Here is a 27,461-nt window from a genome sequence, read left to right on the forward strand (position 1 = left end):
TTCATTCAACATTTCCTTTTCCAAGCTTGATTCCCCCACCATTTTTCATACGCCAAATTTTATCAGCCTCTACTGGGGATCTTATCTAAGGCCAAACTGAATTTATTCTCAACATGAAAATTCAGTGTACTTCCTTGGACAGCAGAAACAGCCTGTGAGCTCCAAAGGACATCAGGGTGCTTCATGATATCATTTTGATCCATTATGTTATTTAAAGAGACCCTGCAGCAAAGAGCCCCTAGGAGACCAGTTAAGCAAGAGACAAAGAACCAGTTAAGATATTTCATGATAAGATCCTTAAAAATTATCTTTAATTAATGCCAAATATGAACAGATCATAAAGTGACAGAAGCAAGTAAAATTGCATAGATGAAAACTATGCGCATCAATTAGGTTCTCAATTCAAACATTCAGTGTCCTCTACCTGACGCGTTAAACAGTTAGGGCAAGGAAGATGCACAGTGGGTTAGACACACATCCTTAACTCAAGGGGTAAGCAATTGGCAAATTCAAGAAATAAAATAGACTTTTTCAGCTTAAATGGTTTGTTTCCTGATGGTGCACTTCAAAATACTAAGACTTAATTTTTAACCTCCAAAATTCTTTAATACTAGAGGTATGTCCATGAAGAGATTCCATATAGTCTACTTATGGCAGCATAAAAGGTCCCAAAACAGTGCACTGGAGAGAAGAAAGGGGATTCCTGAAGTTTTGGAGAGGAGACAACTTTTGACCTGGAATATTCTGCGAGGGTTTTCTTGTTTTGTTTTGTTTTGTGTGTTTTGTTCCTGACACCATTTCTTCTTCTTCTCCTCTGATTGGGGTACAAAACTTTTCTAGACTTTTTGAAGTTTCACATTGTAAAAGTAAACTCCTAGTTAGCTCCTAAATGAAAATCATTGTGACTAGGGTTAATCTCCTTAAAGCTAATAGTCCTGAGGTCAGCAGGGCCTCACCCTTTACATACACCCTAGACTTTCCCAGAAAGTTTGTGGTCATTTTGCCTGAGCAAAGAGACTGGCATTTGATCCCAAGGCTTCTAACCTAACATCAATACCCTGAATGAGTTTGCACAGTGACCCAAGATAATGGGACAGTTTTGGTTAACAATTCAGCCCCCGTTTGCTTTTTACAAAGTGATAAGTAATGTACATTCTTTTTAGATTTACCTGAGTCATGCCGGACAGGTTCGCATATACCCTGAAATTCCATGATATAGGTACAAGTGCTAACATAGCGAACGGCAGGCAAGAGGCCGCCTCCCAAGATAGCAATTCAGCTTGGGTTGTGTCTGGACTTCAATATTTAGTTTGTTTATTTGTCTTCTTAAAATGAACATGAACATCAAAAGATTCCACTCTGGCTTGGAAAAAGCCAGAAGATAAAGTGGCTGTTTGGCAGTTTATATTCTTTCTAGCAATTTTATGCTATGAATGGTTACCACCCACCAATTCCCACCACTCCCAGGAATAAGTCATTCCTGGAAGAAAATGGAGAACTGCTTCCTGCTGATGTTCCCTTTTCTCCTTTCTGTTCAAGTTGATCTAGCAAACAAAGAATTAAAATTTTAAAAGTCTGCTTAGAAAGCATATGTTTTGAAGTCTCCTATGTTAAATGGGAGGGTTAGAAACTATTATTACTGACTCTTTAGATGTCAACAAATTGTTGAAAATTTTGTTAACTATACACAACATGAAGAAGGCTCTTATTGGACAAAACTAAGTTTCTACTTAGAGAAATGTACTCCTCATTTACCACTTACATGTATTTTCTTTAATTCTCAAGCAAATCAAGATTGTGCTGTCCTTTGTGCTTTAGTTTCACTATAGTGGCTTTTCATTTCTGAAGATTTCATTTTCAAGAAATAACTGCCCAACAGCCACCATGAGGAAAAAAATCTTGCTGTTGGTTTGCCTGGTTTTCCTGGGCTAACCCACTAACACACTCCCAGTGAACTGGTTGAACTCATCATCAGAACCCGAGTCTCAACGGGGGAGCCAGGGGGGGTTATGCACAGATGGGGAAGAAGGGCTAAGCAAAAAACAAAAACTTTTCCTGACTCTAATCTGCCTTCTAGAAATCTGAGGACAGAGAAAGTTAATGTCTTTGGTCTCTCTGGTTCAGATCACTTGAAGGGAGTTAACCACTTCAGAGATTCTGGGATGGCTAACAGCCCTGGTATGACCAAACACTTCCACTGCCACCCTATTGAACTAGGGCCCCCATGTACTGGAAGAGCTGAGCTATGGCTATCAGCATTTCAGAAGTTTTCTCTTCCTGGAGGAAACAAGTATTCAGGGCTTGAGATACCGAAGCTCAGTCCCTAAGAAGGGGATGAAAAGGCAAGAAGTCTGATAAAGTAAATACAATAAAGAAGCCAAATGATAGTCATTCCCTGCTAGGCAGTTTTGTTAAGTGCACCTTCAGGTCTACAAAGACATTTCAGCACATTACAGTGCAAGGGGGGGGGGAGAGCTTTGTCAAACGTTGCATGCCTATGCTACACAGATAATCCCTGTACGCTGTTCTCACTGAATTCAATACAATGAGCTAAGATGGATAAGCAGCATACATTTTTTCCCATAGCACCCCAAATTCATAACAATAGCTCATCCCTAATCCCAGGCTGACAGGTTCACCACATGCAGCACTTTTCCCTATAACACATGCAGAAGAATCAGCCAGTCCAAGGTATAACTATGAGAGGTATACCAAGTAGCCAGAGACAGTCTCATGAGTCTTGGTCCCTTTTTCTCATCCTTAACTCATTCATTCCATAGTACTGAGTGGATTATTGCTGTTGACAGAATGCAGCGTTCTGAGTTCTGCTGTGTCCTAGACTTCAAAGTCAATATAAAAATCAAGATATCCCCAGGGATTGGGGAAGCAGTTGGCATTTCTTTTTCACCAACTGGGGGCTTTAAATAAAGAGGAAAGAGATGGATAGCTAGGATGAGTTAAGGTTCAAATGCAGAGAATACATCACAGGGGAAGGTTTAATGCCCTGTCGTCAGAGGCTGTGTAGTTCTAGGCCCTCATCTTCCAGGAAGTGTGTTGTGTTCATCTTACAGGAAAATAGAAGTTGCACAGGAAAATATAATATCCACGTTCTTTCTTTCAATTGAGTCAGCCAGCCTGGGTGCCACTCTTGTTTCTTGTTGATTGCCTCACTGCTAGTTTGAGGACAAGATTGGGGGAAAAGGATAGAAGTCACAGGGAAGATTCCAGAAGAAGCTGGGCAGGAATGTAAGGCAGTCAGCAGCAGGCAACCACATGCTAAGTGCAGAATGATGATTCCCCACTTTGGTGTCCTTATAAAGGCTGAGTGCCTCTCCACTGATGGACAGCTGCCAGGCTCCAGAGGCCTATGTTACGTGGCTCTCTTTCAGCTGGGCATGAGGTCCCCACTGTTCTTTTAGCTGGGTGACTGGGGCACCAGAAGGTAGATGCTCAGCCTGTGAAGTGACTGCCGGGTGGGATGATCAAAGGAGCATCATAGGAAACATCGAAAGAGGGTGAGTCAGGAGGGAAGGCCTAGGAAAGGTCATGGTAAACCCAGTGTTCCACAGTGATGCCTGAAAAAAACAGGCTATCAGAGATTTGCAAAGTGCTGTAGCTGAGAAAGAGTAAGGAAATGTACCAGGAGCACTACATTGGACCTAGGAAACTGCATGTCCGAAGAGGCCCTCCATTGGAAACAAATTTCCAAAGAGTTTATCTTGGCTTCTGGTGGAGAAGAGGGGAAAAAAAAGTTCATGGTTCACGTCCGGTTCAAAGATGGGTCTCAGTTCCTGTCCAGAGTCAGGCTGCCAAACGGGCCGAGTCCAGTGATGGCCAGTGAGACAATACCCTCCTGGATCTTTTCTCTCCAGAGTTTAGGGTAGTGTGGTCTTCTCACAGTAGTGAAGTGAGAGTGAGGATGGAAAAACAAAAACAAAACAAAACAAAACAAAAAGCAAAATATCTGTGCCCCAACCACTCCTCCCTTCTGTTTTGTAACTTCTCAGCTGTGTTATGGAGGCACTTCCTGCAGTTCACTGTGGGTACAGGATAAAGGTACTAAGCAACTATTAAATCAATTGGTTGAGTTTCTTCAGGGAGCTTCAAGGGGAGGGCTGAAGTCTCTGCAGACTTCAAATCATGACTGCAAAAAGAAATCAGCTGTGCTTTGGATGCATACAATAGATAAACATTATCATTTACATCCTAAGAATGCACCAAAAACATGCAAAATTGCACCTTTTTTGTTTGTTTTTGTTTTGCTTGTGTTTATCTTCAGCTAGAAAGAATACTTGTTCTTAGGTATCACTATATATACCTTTATGACTTATTTTAGATTTCCATATAGTTGCCCTTTAAAGGGATGGGCATATTGGTCCTCTCTCTGCCTACACCTACACAGAAACCTGACATTTCCCTGAGCAAAGGCAGGAAAATTGACTGAGTATCCCCCACCCCCACCCCACCCCCATTATTTCTTTTGAGCCTTTCATCCCATAGACTTGTAATGTTTATTTTTTAAAATTTTTATTACTGAAATCATGCATTAACTAATTTAAGGTACATCTTAATCAAATAGGCCATAATGCTGAATAAGAGAACATGCTTTGAGCTCCAAAAAGTTGATTATTCCCATCTGACTAACATATGCACTTAAATACAGTACTTTATTTACTAATAAAATTGTTAATAAATGAAGGAGTGCACTTTTGGTGAATGCAAATGAAAAAGAATCTATTTTTAGAAGAGTCAATTTCAATGTAAGCTTATTCCCTATCATCTGGGTTAACTTTGTTAGCATGCGATAATAAAATAAATGTTATCAGATTCAAACATGCTTACACTTAACTCCATTTGTGCTCTCTTGCAAAAAGGAGGCTAAAGTTTTATATCCAGTTCTGAAGGTCAGGGGTCAAGGTGCAGGACTGGTGAGAAATGACCTGTATTTGGCACTCATCTGCACTTGAGAAAACTTAGCAGCACTGCAGATGAATCAATTAATTTAACTCAGTTATCTTTTTCTTAGAGAATAGTCTGGGTTAGAGGAAGAATGGGGCAGAGGGAAAATCCCTACCAATCAGGACCAGTATCAGATTTATAATAGGTGCTTTGTGAACCAGTCTTAAGTAGTTTTGGTTTTGTTCGCCTTGTAGTATGCAGTTCAGTCGACCAAAATAAAAACATTTGTCCTTTGCCCATGAGGCTGGTATGTCATGTTACATATAATACATCTGATGCACTGTCTTAAATGTACTGTGCAGTTTGCAAAGATTTCATATTGGAGTCCCATGCAAGTTTTAATTTTATATTTCTAAGTGATCATCTGGTTTTTAATTTAAAAAAAAATTAAAGAAGCCAAAGAATTAGAAATATTTAAGAATGGGAAAGCATATGAATCTTATTTTACCTGGACTAATTCATGGACTGCAATTTTAAAGCCAGTTTTAGAAAATATTCTTCCTTTTCCAATTTTTTAAATAAAATGAAAATAGGTTTCCCCCCTCCATGGGTCTTGAAAGCTTCAGTTCATCACACCCAAAATCCACAATGCAACAATGCATTGACAATTAGAGCATTCAAAGACTATTCAGTAAAGTATCTACAAAGTGTGACAGAGTCCCTAGGGTTTTGTTTTGTTTCTTTAAGTCTTTTGAGTGGGGACTTTTTTGTTGGCTGACTTTTTTTGTTTTGTTTAAACATCGCTCAGTAGCTTGCTCTTATTAACATAGTTTTGATTAGCTGTGGTGCAATTGCCAGTTCTGATATTGGCCTGTCTATAGTGGGCTATGCTATTATTCATATCCTCTTCGATCTCCATGTACTCAGACTTGATGATGGTGGAGGAACTGCAGGGACTGAGGTCACTGTCAGAGGCTAAGTTAGGGGAATTAACATGGAGCAACTGAGCCTGCTCTTCCCCCTCAGTTTCTCGGTGGTAGAAATAGTTGAAATTGGACACAATGACAGGTACGGGCAGGGCAATTGTCAGCACACCAGCGATGGCACACAAGGAGCCCACGATCTTGCCTCCAATTGTCACAGGGTACATGTCACCGTATCCTACAGTGGTCATGAACACCACCGCCCACCAGAAAGCATCGGGGATACTGGAGAAGTGAGACACAGCTTCTTCTGCCTCGGCAAAGTACACTGCACTAGAAAACAATATGACCCCAATAAAGAGGAAAAAGATGAGCAGCCCTAGCTCTCTCATACTAGCTTTGAGGGTCCGGCCCAGGATTTGGAGGCCCTTAGAGTGACGGGAGAGTTTGAAGATTCTAAAAACCCTTACCAATCGGATGACCCTGAGGATGGCCAGCGAAGTGGCCTGCTCACCCTTCTGATTTCCCTCTTGCTCAGCTATCTCGGTACCTAGAGTGATGAAATAAGGGATGATGGCCACAATGTCGATGAAGTTCATGATGTTTTTAAAGAAGTCTGTCTTGCTGAGGCAGGCGAAGAAGCGCACCACCAGCTCAAAGGAGAACCAGATAATGCACAGGGTTTCCACGATGAAGAAGGGGTCTGTGAAGATGTTGGAATTTTAGGTAACCGTGGTGTTGTCGATGTGGTGGATGGTGCCTGTGAAGTCCTTTTCATCCTTCAGCTCGGGGAGAGTCTCCAGGCAAAAGATGACAAGGGAGATGAGGATGACCATGACCGAGACTATAGCGATGACCCTGGCTGGCCCCAAGCTCTCAGGATACTCAAAGAGCAGCCACACCTGGCGCTGACATTCCTTCTCGGGCAGGGGGCGCTCCTCTTCCTTGAAGAAGCCCTCGTCCTCTCCGAACTTCTCCATAGCCTCCTTGCCCAACTCATAAAATTTGATCTCCTCAGAAAACATGTCCAGGGGCACGTTGACTGGCCTCCGCAGGCGGCCCCCCGACTGGTAGTAGTACAGGATGGCATCGAAGCTGGGTCAGTTGCGGTCAAAGAAGTACTTGTTTCTCAGGAGGTCGAAGTAGCACATGCGTTTCTTCGGGTTGCCCAGCAGCGTGTTGGGAAACTGCGCCAAGGTCTTGAGCTGCGTCTGGAAGCGCAGCCCGGAGATGTTGATCACCACACGTTCACAGCACTCGTGGTCATCGCGCTCTGCTTGCCAGGGATAGCTGCCATCCTGGGGGTGGCCCTGGGCGGCTGAAGCTTCGTCCACGTTGTCCCCCGACAACACCATCATGGTGGAAGCCCGGCGCAGAGATGCGAGGCCAGCAAAGAGCCCGGGATGAGAAAGAGCGAGGGAAGGGGGGGGGACCCAAGCGCCCCCCCCAACCAGAGAGTGCGTCTCCCCCATGCTCAGGAGGAGGGGCTTCGAAGCAAGCAGGTCCGGAGATCCGCAACTTCACTTGCTATTACTTTCCCCTCCACCCTGCCTTGTACTCAATTTGGAATGCCCCTTTCCTGCGGCCTGAGTGCAGCTTTTTTCTTTCTTTCTTCCTTCCTTCCTTCCTTCCTTCCTTCCTTCCTTCCTTCCTTCCTTCCTTCCTTCCTTCCTTCCTTCCTTTCTCTCTCTCTCTCTCTCTCTCTCTCTCTTTCATTTTTTTGCAAGGGTTGGGTTTGGGGATTGTGCTCTGGTTTTGCTTGGGGTGAGGGGGGGGAGGGGCGGGTGATTTTAGTATTTCTTCCTGATCCAAGGTGCCTTAACGCAGTGCCTTTCTAGCAGACCGGGCCATCGCTTCAGGGATTCGCCCTGGCCTCCCCTCCCCTCCGTAAGCCCTCCTAGGACCAGGTGCAGTGCCAGCTCAGCAGATCCTCACGCCTTCCACCCCCACTGCTGCTCCTTGGCTCTACCCCCTCCTGCCCCTCTTCGCCTGCCGCCTTCTAAGCTCCCACCAGGGTGATTGATGGATGCTGCAGAGAAATAGAAAGTGATACGGGGGTAGAAAATCAGAAGCATTCAGATGGGACGGACCTACAGACAGCAAAGAGCACAGACTTCTAGCTTTTATAGAAAACACTGGACTTTTACTGGGGTTACCACATACATACAGACAGACACACACGCAGACACTCAGAAATCCAAGTTTGGGGCTCTTCCACCCCACTTTCCCCAATGCCCAATAGCCGATCTGTTTACAACTTCGTTAAACTGAAGATTGGGAAAGCTCTGAGAGACGCTGGGGAAGTTCAGAGTCCCCGGCAGCATCCTCGTATCCTCGCCCCTCCCTGCCCAGTCACCCCAACCCCCTCCTCTGCAGCCCGGAATTGGGGAGCCCCCTACCTGGCCTGCCGGCTTGGCGCAGGGACGGTGCTGAGCCGGCGGAGAGCCCGAGTCGGAATGCGGCAGGTCGCCTTTGCAGTACCCGGGCGGGAGCAGTGGCGGTAGCCGCAGAAGAATCTGAGAGGTGCAGGGCAACTCGCCCCCTTGGTGGGTCCGCTGGTCCAGTGTCCCTCTCAGTTGGACAATCGCTTTACTGAGCAGCTACCCGGAAATGTCCATACCCTATCCCCATCTCACCCAATGCCAGCAACCTGGAGATACTGTCCTGCCTCCCGTGCAGGGATTGGGGAGAATGCGGGGCTGAAAAGCAAAACTGCCACCCTCTCTTGAATCTCCGAAGGAAATGACGATAAACAGCACTCGCCCCCTCCTAACACTATGGGAGCCCTTGATTCGATCTCCAAGGAGGCGGGCTGGCAAAAGCCTGGATCTACATGGCTTTCCGGTCCCCTCTGCTCTCCGCACCCCAGTGCGGACCTCTCCGGGGCTGCACGACGCGCCAGGAGCCTTTAGGAGCTCCGAATGGGGAGGATGCGTGCAGCGGCGGGTCCCCTCGGTCCATTTCTGGGCGCTGCAAGATCAGCAGAAACCTGAGAAAGCGCCTGGAATGCGGAGCAGCAATTGGCCCACCCGGGCGTGGGAGGGCAGGAGCGAGGAGGTAGATGGAAAATATGAGGGGGTGGTTTGGCAGACAGGGGGTTGTCATTCAGTTCCCACCCTTGCCAGCACAGCTCTACCCTCACCTACCAGAAAAACCCACCGACTCTTACTTCACTTGTGGCCCACAGCCCCACCCACGCAGGGCCCCCAGCCGGGCGCTACCTTCCTTCACATTGGAAATGGTCAGGTCCCACGCAATTCAGGAGGTGGTGTTCCTGGCAAAACTCCTCTTATGGGTTTGCGTTTGTGCAGTCCCACAATAATCCACTTCCATCCTACTTCTCTATACGCCATCCCGCCCCTCCTCCAGGGGGCTCTCAGCTGGGCCCACTCGCTTCTCCCCGCCGGCCGAATTCAGGGATGTAGGTAGAGCTCTGCAGTTGAGGATCACTGGATTTCTTCTGTGTAGTGTAACTGGAAGATAGTGGTGCTGTAACCTACCATGGGAGTTGAAGTTTCCTTACAATCAGATTATTTTGAAATATAGAGAATGTGACTTGTGGGGGACCGAAGGCTTCGTGGGTTTGTGGGGTTGTCTGCCAACTTGCTAATTGTGACGAATCGGAGAAGCAAGTCGCCTACTCACCTCCCACCCTCAGTCCCGCCTCCCGCAGCCTCTTTCCCCGGCCTTCTGACTTCCACAGATTCACTTTCAAGGCTTGCAACTTATTAGGGAAAGGGTCCCCACAGAGGCGCTAGGCTGCGCGAATCGGGGGCGTGCGGCTTCCTGGGAGTGCAGCCGGAGCTGCGCCCCCAGAGGCGTGGCGCCCCAGCGGCGCCTGCAGCATGGGAGGAGGCAGTCAGTAGCTCTTACTTCAGCTGCTGCGGATTCTCTAAGGAGCCAGCAAAGAGCCAGACTCACTGTTGATTGGTTCTTCGTGCGGCCTTGGGAACACCCCTTCACACCACCACTGTTCACACTGCCTACTGCACACACCACCCACCTCTTTAATCAAAGTCAATGATTGCATCCTCGGCTAGTGGAAAGCAGGGGCCTCTAAGGGGTTACCCAGGCAGCACAAGAATCTGGGGTATGGAACTACGTAAATCCCTCCTCCAGTTTCAGACTCTAGCATTCCTTTCAGAAAAATAAAAGTGTTTGTTCCCTCTCTCAGATTTTGTACCCCAGCTTTTCTTCTATGAACAATGAATCATCTTATAGAGTACTCCTCCTTCCGACACTAAACTTTGCCCTTTTTGCACCTTCCACACACATATTCCTCAATCTCATGCAGTAACTTCACTGATCCCTGTCTGCACTGCTGCTTTAAAAAAAAAAGACACACACACACACACACACACCAAACAATCTCCCCCAAAACAGAAAACAGGCAGAAATGAACATTGAGACTGCACTGAACAGTATGGTCAAGACTCTTGATTTGTTGTTGTTTTGTTGATGGTTTGTTGTTGTTCCTGCTACTAGAATCCTAAAGGACAAAACCCTAATAGACATAATAAACATTTTTGTGACTATTCCCTATTCTTCTGTTTCTCCATCTCTGCTCTTGTTTCTCCTTCTTCCTGAGTAGCACCCTGCTCTCCTTTGAATGCCTCTAAATCTCTGCAGCTTGATGTGAATGCACTTACTGTGGTTCAACATTTGGAGACTGCTTTGCTAAGGAGATTTGCGGACTGTGTGGGATTCCAGGTTTCTAAATTCAGGATTTTATGGCAGGGAATGATAGGCTCAAGGGGTCTTCGAGATCTCTAGGTGTTATTCCCCTTGGACACTCAAAGCGAATAAAGTTGTTAGCAACTCAGCATTTGTGATGCAAGCCCTCTCTCAATAAGGGTCTGAAGATATTCATTCCGCCCATATTTCTTCAGCCCCAGCTATATGGCAGGCATTGTTCTGACACCAGAGACCAAGAATAACTAAGACACAAGGTCTCAGACCTCATGGAGCTCACATTCCAGTGAGAGATGTGGACAATAAACAAATACTTCATGCATAATAGCTTCAGGTAAGGAACATTAAGAAAAGAGGAGAATGACAAATACAAACTTATAGATAGGAAGGGCCTCCATACAAAGGTATCACTTGAACAGAAGACTTCAAGAAGAGAGACAGGGAAGAGCTGTAGCTCAGTGGTAAATTGTCTGCCTACCCTACATGAGACCCTGAGTTCAATATTGAGCACCACCAGGAGGTAGGGGATGAGAATGTGGGGTACAGGGTACACTCATACATTGTTGATGGGACTGATGGGTTGTACTAATGTACAACCAGTCTGGAAAGCAGTATAGAGATTTATCAAGACTAAGAATGGATCTATCATATCACCTAGCTATCCTATTTCTTGGTATTTATCCAAAACAAAATCAGCATACTATAATGATCTGTGCCTACCAATGTTTATAGCAGCACAATTCACAATAACCAGGTTATAGAATCAGCCTAGGTGTCCCTTAATAGAAGATTGCTTAAATAAAATGTTACACACACACACACACAAAAAAAATAGAGTTTTATTCAACCATAAAGAAAAATGAAATTATTTCATTTGTGTAACTATATGGAACTAGAAAACATCATACTGAGTGAAATAAGCCAGACACAGAAAGTCAAGGATTAAATATTTTCTCTTATATGTGGAAGCTAGAGAGTAATAAGGAAACTTTTTAAAAGAGCAGGGAGAGATCTCACGAAAATAGAAGGGAAAACAGTGGAGGAGAGGAAGGGGAATGAAAGGGAGGGAGAAGGGATAGGAAAGGAGAGGAACATCATGTTTACATATGAACACATCATCATGTATGAACACATCATGTATGAAAACACATGTTTTCCACTTTTATGTCTAGCATACCAATTAAAAATTAATCAGCAAAAAATGAGAGTGAGGAACAGCAAGATCAAACCTAAAGATCTAAGAGTAAGGCAAGGACAAGTTTAATATATTGGGAAAATAAAATAAGACGAGTATGGATAGAAAGAAGAAACCAATAGAGGGCAAGTCAGAAGGGTAGATGGGCGACAGGTAGGTAGGCCTCAGAATATTTCTCTTTATTCTGAGTGCAGTGGGAAGATGTTGATGGGCTTGAATCACTGTGGTAACGTGGCTTGGATATTTTAAAGATTACTGTGGCTACAAAGAGCAAGACACATGGTTGAAGACTGTTAAGTGGCATAAGCAATGACAACTTAGTCTAGGAAGATAATGGTGAGATTGCAAAAAGTGGTTAGAATAGGACGGCAGTTACTAACAGAGATGGCAGAAATGAAGAGAGGAAGAGAAGAAATGTTAACATGAAAATGCAAGAATGTCTCTTAGACTTGTAGACTTAGACCAGATGGATGGTGGTGTCATGTACTGCAGGTGTGTATTGGACCACCTCTCCTGCCTGAATGTGGACTGCATGAAGTCTGGGAGCTTGTGTGTCTTGGTTATCACTGTACTGGGCAATTTAAGTCTCTCCCCCAGACTCTCCACCTCACCTTTCTTCCTGCCCTATATCTGCTTGCCCTTCCACAGGTGCTGAAAAGCCAACTCTATGGGCAGCTGAGTTCTGCCTCCTGGGTTGACTACACTGCAGCAAGTGGAATCTGAATTCCTCAAGTCTGTGAAAAGACCCAGGTGAGCAACACAGCGACCTAAAGGTATAGTATTAGCTCAGCAGACCAGTAGCAGCTCACCCAGTGGGCAATACAAGGTAGGATGGAGCCAGTAGGCAAATCCCCTCTACTTTTCCCCTTTCATGGCTGAACAACCAAGCACATGGCCTAGTGACAGGCTGTGTCTCTGTAAGCTCCTGAAGCAGTGACCTGCTTCATGACTTGTCACCTTGTATTTGCATCTTATTCTCCTCTGTCTTGCTTTCCCTTTCCTTTATTCTTACTGCTTTGAGTTCATACCTCTCACTAAAGCATTAGCTCCTGAGTACTGTCTCAGGTTTTGTTTTCCAGGGAAACTGAACTGAGGCAGGGAAATCAAAACTTCATTTTGGGACCTGTTAAATTTGAGAGATCTATTTAATATCAAATAAGGTTATTGAACATGAAATTCTCTAGAGTTCAGAGAAAAAGTCTGAGTAAATCAAGATTTGTCATTCTTAGCACTGTTGACATTTGGGCCAGATCCTTTTTTGTTCTTATTGCTGTGGAGGGCTATCCTGTGGATTTTAGGATGTTCATCAGCATCCCTGAATTCTACCCACTAGATGCTGGTAGCACCTGTCCTCAGTTGCAACAACCAAAAATATCTACAGCCACTGCCAAAGTCACCCTCAGGTGAGATCCACTGGGATAGATGTTAATTAAAGCCAGAATACTGGATGAGAGCACTTGAACATGAGGGTAGAGAGAGAAGAGGAAATGTGCAAATATGTGCTCTAGATGCTTTAATGCTAAGAGGTCAAGAAAAGAAGGACTGGAGAAGGTGTGACTGGTGTAAACAAACCAGGAGCGTGTGGTGGCTGTAAAAACAAATGAAAACTGTGTCAAGAGGGCAAGATCAACTTTGCTGCATACAGCCAGTATGATAAGAAAAATGAGAAACTGAGCATTGACTATCAGACCAGGGAAAATGGAGTTGAAAAGAAATTGAGGGAGAACTGATGATATTGGGTAAAAACAACTCTTGAAGTTTTGGGTGTCAAGGGGAACAGATGACTAGAGTTTTAGGCTGAAGGAAGATGAAGGGTGAAAGACTTCTTTAGGATGAGAGCTCTGACAATACACACACACACACACACACACACACACACACACACACACATATATATATATATATATATATATATATATATATATATATTTAAAGATAGAGAAGAGAGAGAGAATTTTTTAATATTTATTTTTCAGTTTTCAGGGGACACAACATCTTTATTTTTATGTGGTGCTGAGGATCGAACCCAGTGCCCTGCATATGCCAGGCAAGCACATTACTGCTTAAGCCACATCCCCAGCCCCAATATATTTTTATGCTAATGGAGAAGATAGAAAGGAAAAAAATTTGGTGCAGTAGAAAGAGGAAAATGATTGGGACATTCTTGAGAAGGCAAAAGAAGAATGAGATCTGAGACCCCAAAATATGGATTGGCCTTGGATAAGGACAGTTATTCTATAGGAGAGGAAAGGGCAGAGAAAACACAGGGTCAGACACAGGTAGCTGAATAGATGTATCTGATTTGTGGACATCACTTATGCCATCAGAAGAAATTTTCTCAAGAGAGATCATCAGTTTAAACTGAGGGTGGGTAAAGAAGTCTTGGAAATTGGAGATGAAAACTGTGAAATAATCAATAGGAGAACAGCAAAGCAAAGAGATTAGGAATGTAGTCCAGCAGGATCAAGGACTCACTCTTGCTAAGGAACCATGCTTTTAAGCAATCAGACTCTGGGTGTTTCAGAGAAACTTGGATGAGGATCATGGTAGAATTGATGCTGATGATCTTTTGTGGAAAATGTGTAACTAGTTCTAAATATAGCATCCTTCTTGGGATTGTTTTTTAAAATTTTTTATGATCATTTTATTTATTTATTTATTTATTTATAGTTTTGTTGATTTTATTTTTTTAAATACACATCAGTGGAATGCATTGCAGTTCTTATTACATATAGAGTAGAATTTTTCATATCTTTGTATATAGAGTATATTCACACCAATTCATGCCTTTATACATGTACTTTGTTTTTGTTTGTTTGTTTTGCATTACCATTCATATTACACATGGGGGCAGGGGATTAGCAAGGGCAGTGGAATGTGATGGACATCATTATTCAAAGTACATGTATGAAGACTTGAATTGGGTGTCAACATACTTTATATATAAACAGATATGAAATATTGGGATTGTCTTTTTTAAGTGTTGTGTAGTAGAAAGGCAAGAGGTGGCATGAGAAGATGTGGTCTTACCAGATAGGATCTGTCCCTGAGGGCTCACCTCAGATTTTGCAGTGTTACAAGCAGAGGAATGGTGATCTTACAAAGTCCGAAGTGTAACTGTAAAAAGTAATATACAATAAGTAGGAGTTAAGAAGAGTCACCAAGGATTGAAGATAACAATGAATATAACTGGGGTACTCTTGTTGACACTTGTGATTTGATTCATCTGTGGAAGATCCCCAGGGGTCTGTGAACCCTCTGAAATAGTGCATATCTAAAAATCTTATTTCTCAGGACAAGATCCTTAAGTAATTTTATCAAAAACTCAGAGAGATTACACTAGAACAGTTAAAAAACTGAATTTTTAAATTAGAGATAGATTCTAATTCAATCTCTCTGATCTTGGATAAATCCCTTCATCACTTTACATTCTCATCCCCTTATTTACCAATAAGGAGATGGAACTTTACATATGTAAGATGTAGTATCTATATCACAGGCTATTGTGAGAATAAAATGCAAATCAAATTCTGGTCAGTGCCTGGCACAAAGTTTATGTTCAATGAAATACCAGCTTCCAAAAAAGAAGGAGGAGAAGGAGAAGATGACCAAACAAGTCAGGAACTACTACATTAGAAGGATCTTTAACATTCACCAATATTTACAAAGAAAAAAAAATAACAATTTCTAGATATTTAACAATCAGAGAAAAGAATAAATAGCCTTACAATCAGTAATCTTTTACATGTAGCTTGGGGTGGTGGCACACAACTGTAATTCCAGTGATTCAGGTGGCTGAGGTAGAAAGAGCACAAGTTCCAATCTAGTCTCAGCAACTTAGCAAGGACCTAAGCAACTTAGTGAGACTCTGTCTCAAAAATTAAAAATATAAAAAGAGCTGGGGATGTGGCTCTGTGATTAAGCACTTCCAGGTACAATCCCCAGTGCAAAAAAAAAATTACATATGTATATTCACATATATATGTGCATATATATACACCCACATACATAATATAAGTGTGTGTATATATATATATATATATATATATATATATATATATATATATATTTGTATACAAATATACATGGCAACACTGGACAACACGCAGGTAGGCAGGCAAGTCAGAATGCTGATCTTTTAGAAGTGGGAAACAAATGAGATGTGTGTGATTGACCTGGCTTTCTGCCTAGAGGTACTTTCCAGAAGTGGAACCCAAGCAGAGTCTGACAGTTTCATGAGCCAGGGGTTAGAGTCTGGTGAGGCTGAGGCAGCTGAAAGTCATAGGCAAAGTGCTAGAGAGGAAGGGCCCACACAGAGAAAAAGCAACAGAAATCCACAGAGTTCTCCCATTGAGTCTGTTACTGAATAATAAACCACACATGGGTAGGGTAAAACTATGAGGCCAAGTTATTTAATATTTAAAAATTAGTGCAATTCACTGAATTGAAAGAATCACAGGAAATTCTCAGGAGATTCAGAAAAGCTCTTTGAGAAAATTCAACATGCATTCATGATTAAAACAAAACATTCATCTTACTGGAAACAGAAGGAACTTCCTCAACCTGATGAATGACATCTACACCAAATAATGTACACCAAACATTATACTTAATAGTAAAAAGACTAAATGTTTCCTCCTAGGATCAGGATGTACTCCTATTGCCTCTATTCAACACTGCATCAAAGGTCCTCACCAATGCAGTAAAGAAATAAAAGGTATGTGGATTGGAAAAAAAGAAGGAAAAGTGTCTTTATCACAGACAAGCATGATTGTGTACATAGAAAATCCTAAGGAATCTACAAGAATGCTACTATTAGTGATAAGTGAATTTAACAAGACTAAAAGATACAAGGTGAATATATAAAAAACAGTAGTATCTCTACCATTTACAATAACATCAAAAAACTTGAAACTTAGATTAATGTAAGAAAATATATTACATGCAAACTGGTACATGGAAAATTATAAAATATTGCTGAGGCTGTGGCTCAGGTGGCTGAGACAGGAGAATCATTAGTTCAAAGCCAGCCTCAGCAATGGCGAGGCACTAAGCAACTCAATGAGACCCTGTCTCTAAATAAAATACAAAATGGGGCTTGGGATGTGGCTCAGTGGTCAAGTGCCCCCGAGTTCAGCCCCAGTACTCACCCCAAATATATATATATATATATATATATATATATATATATATATTTGATTAAAAAAATATATATATATATGAGAAATGAAAGAAAATCTAATTAAATTGAAAGATATACTATGATCATGGATTGGAAGAGATTGTTGTGATATCAGTTCTCCCCAACTGAACAAATATTCAGCTTAACCACAATCAAAATATTAGGAGGGGGCTGACGTTGTGGCTCAGTGGTAGAGCACTTGCCTGGCATGTGTGAGGCCCTGGGTTTGATTCTCAGCACCACATAAAAATAAATAAATAAAAATTAAGGTATTGTGCCCATCTACAACTAAAAAAATTTAAAAAGTTATCATGCTGATTCTAAAACATATATGAAAATACAAAGAACTTAGAAAAGCTAAAAGAAGTCATAAAAACTTAGATATAGGATTTATACCACCTCATTTTAAGTCTTTCTTTAAAGCTACAATAATCAAGGCAGTGAAGTATTGATATCACCCTTATAATTCTAAGAATGAGGTGACAAACAACAAATTAAAAATGGTCAATTTAAATAGATATGTCACAATAGAACATAGACTGTGTGATTCCATTCATATGAAATTCTAGATCAAGCAAACACTGGTCTGCTGTTTCATCCCTGGTTCCAGGGATGAGGGGATTGCCTGCACACGGGCATAAAAGAGCTTGTAGGGTCCCACATCTTGATTGTGATGGTTACATAGGTATCTGGTTTTATCAGAAAATACCTCATTAAAAATGTGATATTTAATTAGATTGAGCTTACAGAAGAAGTTTAGAAACCTCCATAATTTTCAAGGACTTAACCTGTAAAGGTTTCTTAAAAAAACTGCTCTGAATTGTTCTTGAAAGGAAGAGTAGATCAGTATGAAGGACTGGAAGAATATTCTGCCATACTAGAACCATTTGGGCAGGCTCAGGGCTTGAAGGGAGATGGCATTCAGAAATTTACAAAAAGCAATTATTGTGCACCTATGATAATTCAATCATTGTACAATGCATCAGAGACCAAGAAAGAACCCCTGAATTCTAGTTGTACAGAAGTTAAGAGGCAATTTACAATGCAATAGACAAACACATTAACGGAACAGGTAAAAGAGTATTAGGAAGATTGGCCCCTAACCAAGCCTTGGGAGCAAGGGAAGAATTCTCAGGAGAAGTAACAAAATAATAAGCAATATAAAGTAGAAGGTATGGAAGTGGGAGTGCCTTACAGAATAAAGGCAGCAGCATACTCTAAGGCTCTAATGTGCAGGTGAGTGCTGAGCATGCTCAAAAACCCAGAACTTAATATAGCTGGAGAGTCAAGGCAATGAGATGAAGGCCAAAAGAAGAGACCAGAGAAGTTGGCAGGAGCCAGTGGAGAAGCCCCTTGTGAGTGACTGCGGAGGCCCTCTTGGCTTTCTCCTGAACTTCCAGGTCTCCCCAGCAGAACTCTCTTCCAAAAAACCACACACCAGAAGAGAGCCCCACTGCTCCAGGTGTCTTATTTAGGAATTGGCCTGTGACAGAAGTCTAGCCCAGGAGGTGTGAGGGGGAGTCTGCTGGAGGTCCTCAGAAAGAAGTTTCCTCAGTGATAAGAGGAACCCATAGAAAAACTGCTTTCTGTTCATTCTCTAGATGTCATGTCTGAATGAGTCATTGCTATAACCATCCTGTTAACAGCCCAAATGATTAAGCCAGCATTGACGATGTCATAGCAGAAGAGGAGGATAAAAGAATCTGGAATCTGGTGATGTTATTGAGCTACTGAATCAATCAGCCATGAAGATTGCTTACCATGGAAATGTTATACAGTTCAATAACTTTCCTGGTGGTTAAGTTAGAGTGCAGCTTGCTCATTAGACTTCATTAAAGAACTTCTCATTAAAATGTTTAAACAGACATGCACAGTATAGATAATATTTGGAGAAATCATTTTGATGTGGAGATTGTGTCAGAACTCTTTCTTGTGAAATATGTGACCCAAAATGATTTAGACAGGAAAAAAAAAGATATTTCCTGGCTAAGAAAATTGAGCACTTTTCAACAGGTCTGAAGCTTCAGGAAGGTTTTATCCAGTTAAATTTTTATCCTCTGTTTCTTCATTCTTCTAATCCTAAGGGCAGACTCTACTCTCAAGCAGGCCCCTGTTGTGTGTGTTCCCAAAATGTCCTCCAGCAAGTTCCGAGGCTATATCTCTCCTGTCAGGTAGGAAACAGGTTCACTTATCTCAGAGTTTGATGGAAATTTGGAATTAACCCTCTTAGTGTCCCTGATTGGCCTGACTTGGATTCTTTTCTCATCCAAAAACCAATCACTGAAGTCAGGAAGGGATATGCTTACTGGATTGAGGGAAACCAAGATCCTTCTCTGAAGACAGGAAGGGGTTCATCTCACAAAAATCATGAGATCAAAAATTTCAGAGTACTGTTGAAAAGGATAAAAGAAGCCAGACATGGTGGCACATGCCTGTAATCCCAATGACTCGGGAGGTTAAAGCAGGAGGATGGCAAGTTTGAGGCCAGCCTTATCAATTGAGCAAGGCCCTAAGCAACTTAGTAAGACCTTATCTCAAATAAAAAGTAAAAAAGACTCAAGGTGTAACACAGTGGAAGAGCACTCCTGGATTCCATCCCTAGTATCAAGACAAGAAGAGGAAAGGAGAACAAGAGAAGACAGATGCTAGGGAGATGATTTACAAGTGTGTAGAATACTGGGTGATAGAGTAAGAGATGGCTCCCAGGTCTCTGGCTTTGGCATCCAAGAGAGACATGAACAAAGAGGAGAAACAACTTCAGAAAATCAGTTAAGATAAGAAATGTAGTAAGATGTAGTTACCAACTGGTCCTTCATTATCTTGCATGGAAACGGCACTTTAGTAGGAACAGATGCCAGATTGCAGAATTCATGGAGTAAGCAAGTGATGTTAGGGCAAGTTGCCATTCTTTAAAGAAACTTGGAACTACAGGGCAGGAAAGAGAAGGGAAGATAATAGTTAAGGAGTCCATTGGATGGAAGGCTTTTTCTTTTTCTTTTTTCTTTTTTTTTTAAATGTGGGAACAATTTGAGTATGTTTAAATGCTAAAGACAGTAAGTGAAGAAAATATGAGAAAGATCAAGTTCAAACAAAACAGAAAATAAATGAGATAATTAATATAGAAAGATCTCTGGGAATAAGGAGTAGAGGGATCCAGGGTACAACTAGAATAATCTTAAAGAAGAGTATGGGACCATTTCCTTGTGATAGAAGGGAAAGGAAGGATGGAAGAAGTGTATTACTGCATCTGTAATAGAAAAGTGAATTCAAGAAACTGATGAAGAGGACCCTGAAGGTTTCCAGTTTCTCAGAGAAGTAGATGTTAACTATTGACAATCACATGAACAGGCACCATAGAAGGTGGAAGCTAGTCCCTAAGAAGCACAGAAGAGAGGATGGATTAGGAAAGCCTATAGAACCTTGATACTCTCCCCACCCCAACTGGAAGATTCATGCTCCTTTACCGAAGACTCAGTCTTACTCATTGTCAGAATCCAAAGGCTGGAAAATCTGTTCAACTTTTGTCCATTAGATGACCTCCAGTGTACTCTGACTCCAGCACAGATAGAAGCCCAGAAGTCTTTTCTCTCCTGGAAACCCACTTTCTAATCCATTGCCTCCCTCTCAGGATCCCAGAGTCATCCTTTTCTTCCCAGGGGTAGAGTGGAGAGAAATTTCCATCTCTTGTGCTAAGCCTACAGGGACTCACGTTTATACATCTAGTAGTAGCTCAATGAATGGTAGGGCCCTCAGTAAAGATCCTTGCAAGAAAAGGTAGCTTCTCCCTAGCTAATATCAATCAATTCTCATAGTAATAAGCAAACTGTGTTATTTTGGAAAAGGCCCCCACTCTACCAGGCATGAGATGTAGAAATAAAAGGGCAGATATGGCATGATCACCAGAAAGCATCAAATACACAGTTGAGATAAAAAGGAAAAAGCAAAAACAACAACAACAACAACAACAAAAACAAAACAGGATTCATTTGCGTGTTTCTCCAAAAAAACAATTTAGCATCTCAAGTGTTAAGCAGAAAAAGAAGTTGATAGTATTAGGTAAAAAAATTGTGAAAATAGTTGGTAAGTGATGTACATGGTCATAAGTATAAAATAGAGCTGAACATAGATCATATTTTTACATAGTTTGAATGCCCTCCCCCCCAAAAAAAAACTCATGTCGAAGTTAACTGCCATGGTACAGTACTAAGAGATGGATAGATAGGTCATGAAGGCTCTGCTCTTATGAATAAGTTAATGTCACTATGTAGTGAGTAGATTAGTTATTGCAGGAGTAGGTTCCTGATAAAAAGATGAATTTGGAGGTGGAGATGTAGCTCAGTGGTAGAGTGAGGGCTTTGCATGTGTAAGACCCTGGGTTCAATTCTCCAGTTTGGCTGATATTTCTCTTTCTGGGTTACTTGCTTCCATGCCCTTCGTCCATATTATATGATGCAGTATGAAGGCCCTCACCAGTTGCCAGTGCCCAGTTCCTGGATTTCTCAGCTGTAGTACCTTGAGCCAAATAAACTTTTTTTGTATGAATTACCGAATATATGGTAATCTGTTATAGCAACATGAAATGGACTGAGACAATTTCTAACCAAAAATACACATGCTAGGAGTGTTTACATCTCAAAATGATTTTTTAGTAAGAGTTTATCTGCCTAAAAGACCTCTATTGCCTGATTTTCTCCATATTGTAGCAGACTCAGAAATGTCTTCAGAAGTAAAATTGGAGCCTGCTTTAAGTATTCAGCCTAGTAACTTACCAAATCTCCATCACAAGAAATGCTACTCATAAAAGATTTTTGGAAAGACATAATTAAAACTATCCAATACAATAGCCATTAGCCATGTATGGCTGTTTACATTTAAATGGATCACTGCAAGAGTTGGGCTTGTGCTCCTCAGGCCCTGGCTTCACAGCAAGTGTGTGACAGCCCTGTGCAACTAGTATTGACCATTCCAGACAGTGCAAACAGGACATTTCCACATCATAGAAAACTGTATCAGACAATGCTGCTTTTGAGAGGCTACCCCTGGGTCACTCCAGGCCATCAGTGAGCTCATGAAAGGGGAGCACAGTTTGGGTGCCTGATAGAATTGTTTCTATGTTTTTAGCCTGCAATGAGGAACATCCAAAGAATAAAAGCCCTTTTCACTCATTATGTAACTGTCATCAGGGCTTCATGGAAAACATCATTCACCATGTCACACAATGACTTCTTTTATGGAGATCCCTGGAAGACATTCTCAGTGTCAGAGAAAGCAAGGGTTCCCTTGAAGAATTAACTGTTTTCATCTCATGATTCTTGAAGCCAATTGCCCTTGCCTGGTTGCCCTCGGGTAAACATAGAGCCACATCTGAAGCCTATATTCAGCAACCAAATAGGACACCATGGTGTTTATTTCTCTGCATGTATATGTGTATATCTGCCCTTATTTCCCTCTAGAATTTATTTAGTTTTTGAGTTGTACTTTTTAAACCTCACAAATTCTTCCTAACATAACTAATTAAAACAAATTTTTGAAAAGAAAATATAAGAAGATAGAACCATCATATGCATACACATATATTGCATGCATGCCATTATCTCTCATGCACCACTGAGATATGCATCCCTGGATGAGAACATTAATGAAAACACAGACCCTTAAATATAGCTCTTAAGCTCCATAATTCATCACTCTGGTCATTCTCAGATACCCAGGGCAGTAGCCTAAACCATTGTTTTTCTGTTTATAACATCAGTCATAACCAAGGTGACACTGTCATGTGACAAATACTCAAAAATATTAAAGCACTACATTTCCAGGGACTTGATCTCACTAACAGGTAGCTTTTGCTAGCAGGTTAGTAGGCAAAGCATAGAGGCAATTTTAATGGTTTCCAGAGTGGTTACAGTGAGTGTGTGTGTGTGTGTGTTGTGTGTGTGTGTGTGCATGCGCGCATGTGTGTGTGTGATTTAATGAATCGTTTATCATTTTTTTAAAATCCTAATCATTTAGGAGCATAATACTGTTGCTCTTGCTTCAGACTAATGAAACCTTCTAAAATGCCAGTCTTCCTCTTTGCCTGATTATATGACATACAGTTTACTTACATGATACATTAGTTCACAAATAAATACAGTGCTTATTTACCTAACATAATTAAAGAGAGGGATTTCATAGAAAAGTTAAGTAGACTTCAATTCATAGTTTCCAAACCAATCTTGTTTCTTCTTTCTTTTAACATCTTATGAGAGAGGGAGAAGGGTGAGGGGACTATTCTCAATATCTTGCATTTTTCAACCTTTTAGTCATATCAACTTATTCTTTGCAATATTTACAAGGCACATGTCTTTTTGCTATTGATAAGGCAAGAAAAAAAGCACTGCCTATACCCTCAATACATTTATAATCTTCTTTGTTGAGGAGACAAGACTTTTCTGAATGTAAAAGGCAGGAAGTTAGTGGTACAAATTCATGTGACCGAGTAAGCACTTGGGACAAGGGACAGGTGGTGCACATGGAGTGGGATGCTGGGGCAGCTTTGCAGACGTGGTGATCTTCCAAAGCTCTGCTAAGGGGAAGAGAATCATGCTGCTGATGAAGGAGGGGAAGGGAGAGCAAAGATGCCACCATGGCAGCCCAAGGATCTTTTAGGAGACGATGGACAGGTCAATCTGGTGCAGGCACGCTCAAGTGGAGTTGCTAATGAGCAGTGAGATGACAGACTCAGGCAGGAGGGAGAGGGAAGACCACGGAAGGAACTGCGAAAGCCCTGAGCAGTGGGCAATCCACGCTTGAACAGCCAAGCCGTATCCATACCACACCAATTACTTTGAGCCTCGGAAGAAATGTCAGAGCCAAATTGCAGCCAGTTTTCAGTGATAATTTACAATCAAAGAAGGTAGATCCCTGATGTCATTCGTCATTCAGCACGTGACAATGAAATGTTTGAAATCTTCATCTTTGTATCAGATTTTATGCTTTCCGAAGATCTTTGTTAGGCATAAGTGTTTAACCTCATATAAACTCCTGGAGGTGGAGGAAGCAAGCACTCATTATCCTAAAACCATAAGGACACGTGGCAAGAAGGACTGATATGCCCTTTGCTCATCAGCAGTGGTAGAGCCAGGTAGCAAACAGACCCTGACTCACACCTTCCTTGATTTCTCTTAACACCAGACAGCCTTCAGCTGCTGCTACTCCACTCATTTGGAACTTGGAATTCATTGTCAGCGACTTTGGGATTTTTTCTTTAAACACTGCATTCTAACCAACACACAAAATACAGTGAGAACAGAGTGGGTCACTCAGAACTTTCTGATTTAGAGGGGGGTTATGTGAAAATTAGGAAAGAATGACCATTCTTCCTTCCTGGGGTTTTCAGTTTAAGGAGACATGCCTTGTTGATTGGGATATTTGGGGTTCCTTCTCACCCAAAGATAGCAGGATGGATGCTCTGTGAGTTGCAATGATTCTGTGCTTCTCCTAACTGTTGGCTTGGATGACATTGTCAAGAGTCCAAATCTTATTTAAAGTGCATCGGAGATAAATGCAACTGGATGTAAGCAATGTGTTTATGTAGAATAACATTGTAAATATTTTATAGATTGCAGCACAACAGAATTAAATATTTTTGCTTCTACAAAGAATTTCCATCTTCAAAACTACTGAAAAGGAGCTTATGTATTAGGCACAAGAATTTTGCAAATAATTGAATACACTGTGGCTCCCAAATAGCTCTGCATCTCTCCAAAATCCTGTTGGGAACAGTCTTACCTATTGTTCTTAGGAAGGAATGTTTTCTGTTGGCAGCCTGATGGATTATGCAACTCATCTATTTCAGTAATTAACTTATTGAGCCATATGTGCTTTTTCCTTCTGTACTGTTAAGCATTTATCCTGCCTTTACTTTGAGAGCAATGTCCAGCCACTTCCCCAACCAAAGCAATGACCCATTCAACTATGATCAAGTTTCCAAAGGTCCACTCTTCAACATCTGACCAATGCCAACACTTAATTATCCTCCAACCCAGGGTACTCTCTAAATCTCAGATGTCAAAGTATCTTGGAGACCAGGAAGTTAAGACTGACCTTGACCTAGAGCTCTCAGGTTGTATGGCTATTCTCAAGCCTTCTCTCTCTCCTAACCTTTTTTAGCTCCTAAACTTTTAATCATTGTTGAAATGACCTTATATCGAATCCCTCATTATCAGAAGACACCCGTGCCTTTTATTTAACAGAGAAAATCAAAACAGAACATACTGGTGATAAGTCCCCACACTTTACTGATATTCAGAAAACAGTGGACCCCAGCTATCTGTGCTTTTCCTTCTCTAAGGCCAATGCCTCTATCTGAGCTTTGGACCCTGAACCCTCCCACCATCTCAAGAAATCTCATTATGGATTACCACCTCCTCTCCCTTGTATTTTTAAATTCCCTTTTTAGTGAACCCTTTTGGAAGACTTTCTGTCCTTTTATAAAAATGTGATAGTCAGCTTTTCGTTTCTATGACAAAATACCTGAGAAAAACAACTTAAAGGAGGAAAGATTTTTGGTTCACAGTTTCAGAGATTTTAGTCTATGGTTGGCCAGCTTCATTGTTTTAGGCCTGAGTTAAGGCAGGAAATCATGGTGGAAGGGTGGAAGGGTATGGTGGAGTAAAGAGACTCTCCTTATGGCAGCCAGGAAGCGGAGAGAGAGGGTAAGGGGCTAGGAACAAAATACAGTCCCCAAGCATACCCCCAACAATCCACTCCCTTCAACTAGGTCCCACCTCTCACAGTTTCACTTCCCAATAGTCCATCCAGCTTGGAACTCATCAGTGGATTAATCAGAGCCCTTGTGATCCAGTCACTTATCCTATAAGTCCACCTTGAAACTGGGGAAAAAGCCTTCAATTCATGAACCATTGGGGAATAATCCAGATCTAATCTAACAAATTATATGTTTTCTCTATATACACACAGATGTGGGTTAAGGCACTTGGGTCTCTAATTGGTTATCTCTTGACACATTTTCCAACATACCTGTGGGCTGTGTTAAAAAAAAATTGGTAAATATCTGAAAAGATACAAATTAATATTTCTCAAAGAGATTTAAGACAATCAAAATTCAGTAAACAATCACATACTTAACTTCAGGCTTCATAAATAAAACATCACCACTACCTTTTTACTTTCAGGCTTAATAAATTAAACATCCCCCATACCTTTGAAATCCACAGTGGCCTCTGTGTCTCAGCCCCCTCCTGCCCCTGTGCGGAGGTAAATGCTCTCCCAAACTCTGGGTTTCTTACTTCATTTCTTTGTTTTTCCTTATAGCTTTACAACATTTGTTTTATATCCTTACACAGCATAATATAATTTTATAAACTTTTGAACATATTTAACAGACTCTCCTCAAAATAATATATGTGTTGTTTTGTCATTTGCTTTTTTCTTAGTCAATATGATGGGCCTAGCATTCAGGCTTGCTTCATAGCTGTGTAATATTTCCTTTTACCAATGCATAACCATGGATTTACCCATTCCACTGTAGACACATAAATAGGTTATTTTTGGTTGGTCTGCTTGTGCTGCGATTATAAACAGTGTTAGAAGTGTATGTGTATATAAATCAGTTTAAGCTCTATACCTAGAGGGCTGGGGATGTGGCTTAGTGGCAGAGTGTTGGGCACTAGCATGGAGGAGGCCCAGGGAATATACAGAATATCTAGTATATCAGTTTTTTATTTTATAAGATAATACCAAATAAATTTCCCAAAGTAGTTTATAAAAAGTAGTACTCCCACCAGCAGTATATAGAATTGGTAGCTGCCCCACAAACTTATCATCATTTCCTGTTGTCCAAACTTTTTAAATTTTGCCATTCTGATGGGCATGAAATATTTTTTATTTAATTTATTATTTTGATTTTTAGGTTTTTTTTTTAAATTGTGGTTCAATACACAGAACAAAAAAATTACCATATTAACCATTTTATGTGCACAGTTTCATGACATTGAGTTCATTTACCCTGTTGTGAAGCCATCGGCACTCTCTAGAACTCTTTTCATGTTGCAGAACTGAAACTCCATATCCATTAACCACTAACTCCAAATTCCTCCCTCTCACCACCATTGGCAATCACCATTTTCTATGAATTTAACTGTTCTAAGTGTCTCACAGAAGTAGAATCATATATGATCTGTCACTGTGTGACAAGGTTATTTCACTTAGCATAATATCCTCAACATTCATACGTGTCAGAATGTTCTTCCTTTTTATAGGTTAAATAATATTCCATTGTTTGTAGGTAATACCTTTTTTCTTATCTGTTGATGGATACCTTAGTTGCTTCCATTTTTTTGATATTGTGAAAAATGCTGCTATAAACATAGATATACAGCTATGTTTTCAGGACCCTATTTTCAATTCTTTTGGGTGTATACCTAGAAATGGAATTACTAGGTCTTAGGGTAAATTCTGTTTTTAATTTTGTGAGAAACAATCAGACTGTTATGCAGAGCAGCTGTACCATTTTCTCTTTTTATTTGTTGACTTTTAGATACACAGGACAGTGGGTATTTTGACATAT

The 27,461-nt window shown here is 41.4% G+C and overlaps 1 protein-coding gene and 1 long non-coding RNA gene across 3 annotated transcripts in view; one reads left to right on the plus strand and one right to left on the minus strand.

Moving 5' to 3' along the window:
* Nucleotides 1-27,461, plus strand: part of LOC120885280 (uncharacterized) — a 69,801-nt gene that overhangs the window by 33,773 nt on the left and 8,567 nt on the right. The window contains exon 2 of one of the 2 annotated variants that reach the window (XR_013436446.1): nt 12,358-12,482. This is a non-coding gene — a long non-coding RNA (uncharacterized LOC120885280). The remainder of the gene's footprint in view (nt 1-12,357; nt 12,483-27,461) is intronic. The other variant, XR_013436445.1, reaches the window with a different exon arrangement.
* On the minus strand, nt 5,617-7,420 carry LOC101959799 (potassium voltage-gated channel subfamily A member 1). The gene is given in 1 exon segment (XM_013366296.4): nt 5,617-7,420. A coding segment is annotated over 1 exon segment (1,602 nt). The 5' UTR covers nt 7,295-7,420; the 3' UTR covers nt 5,617-5,692.

Source organism: Ictidomys tridecemlineatus, chromosome 3 (assembly GCF_052094955.1).
Source record: "Ictidomys tridecemlineatus isolate mIctTri1 chromosome 3, mIctTri1.hap1, whole genome shotgun sequence".
In the NCBI taxonomy this organism is placed as follows: domain Eukaryota; kingdom Metazoa; phylum Chordata; class Mammalia; order Rodentia; family Sciuridae; genus Ictidomys; species Ictidomys tridecemlineatus.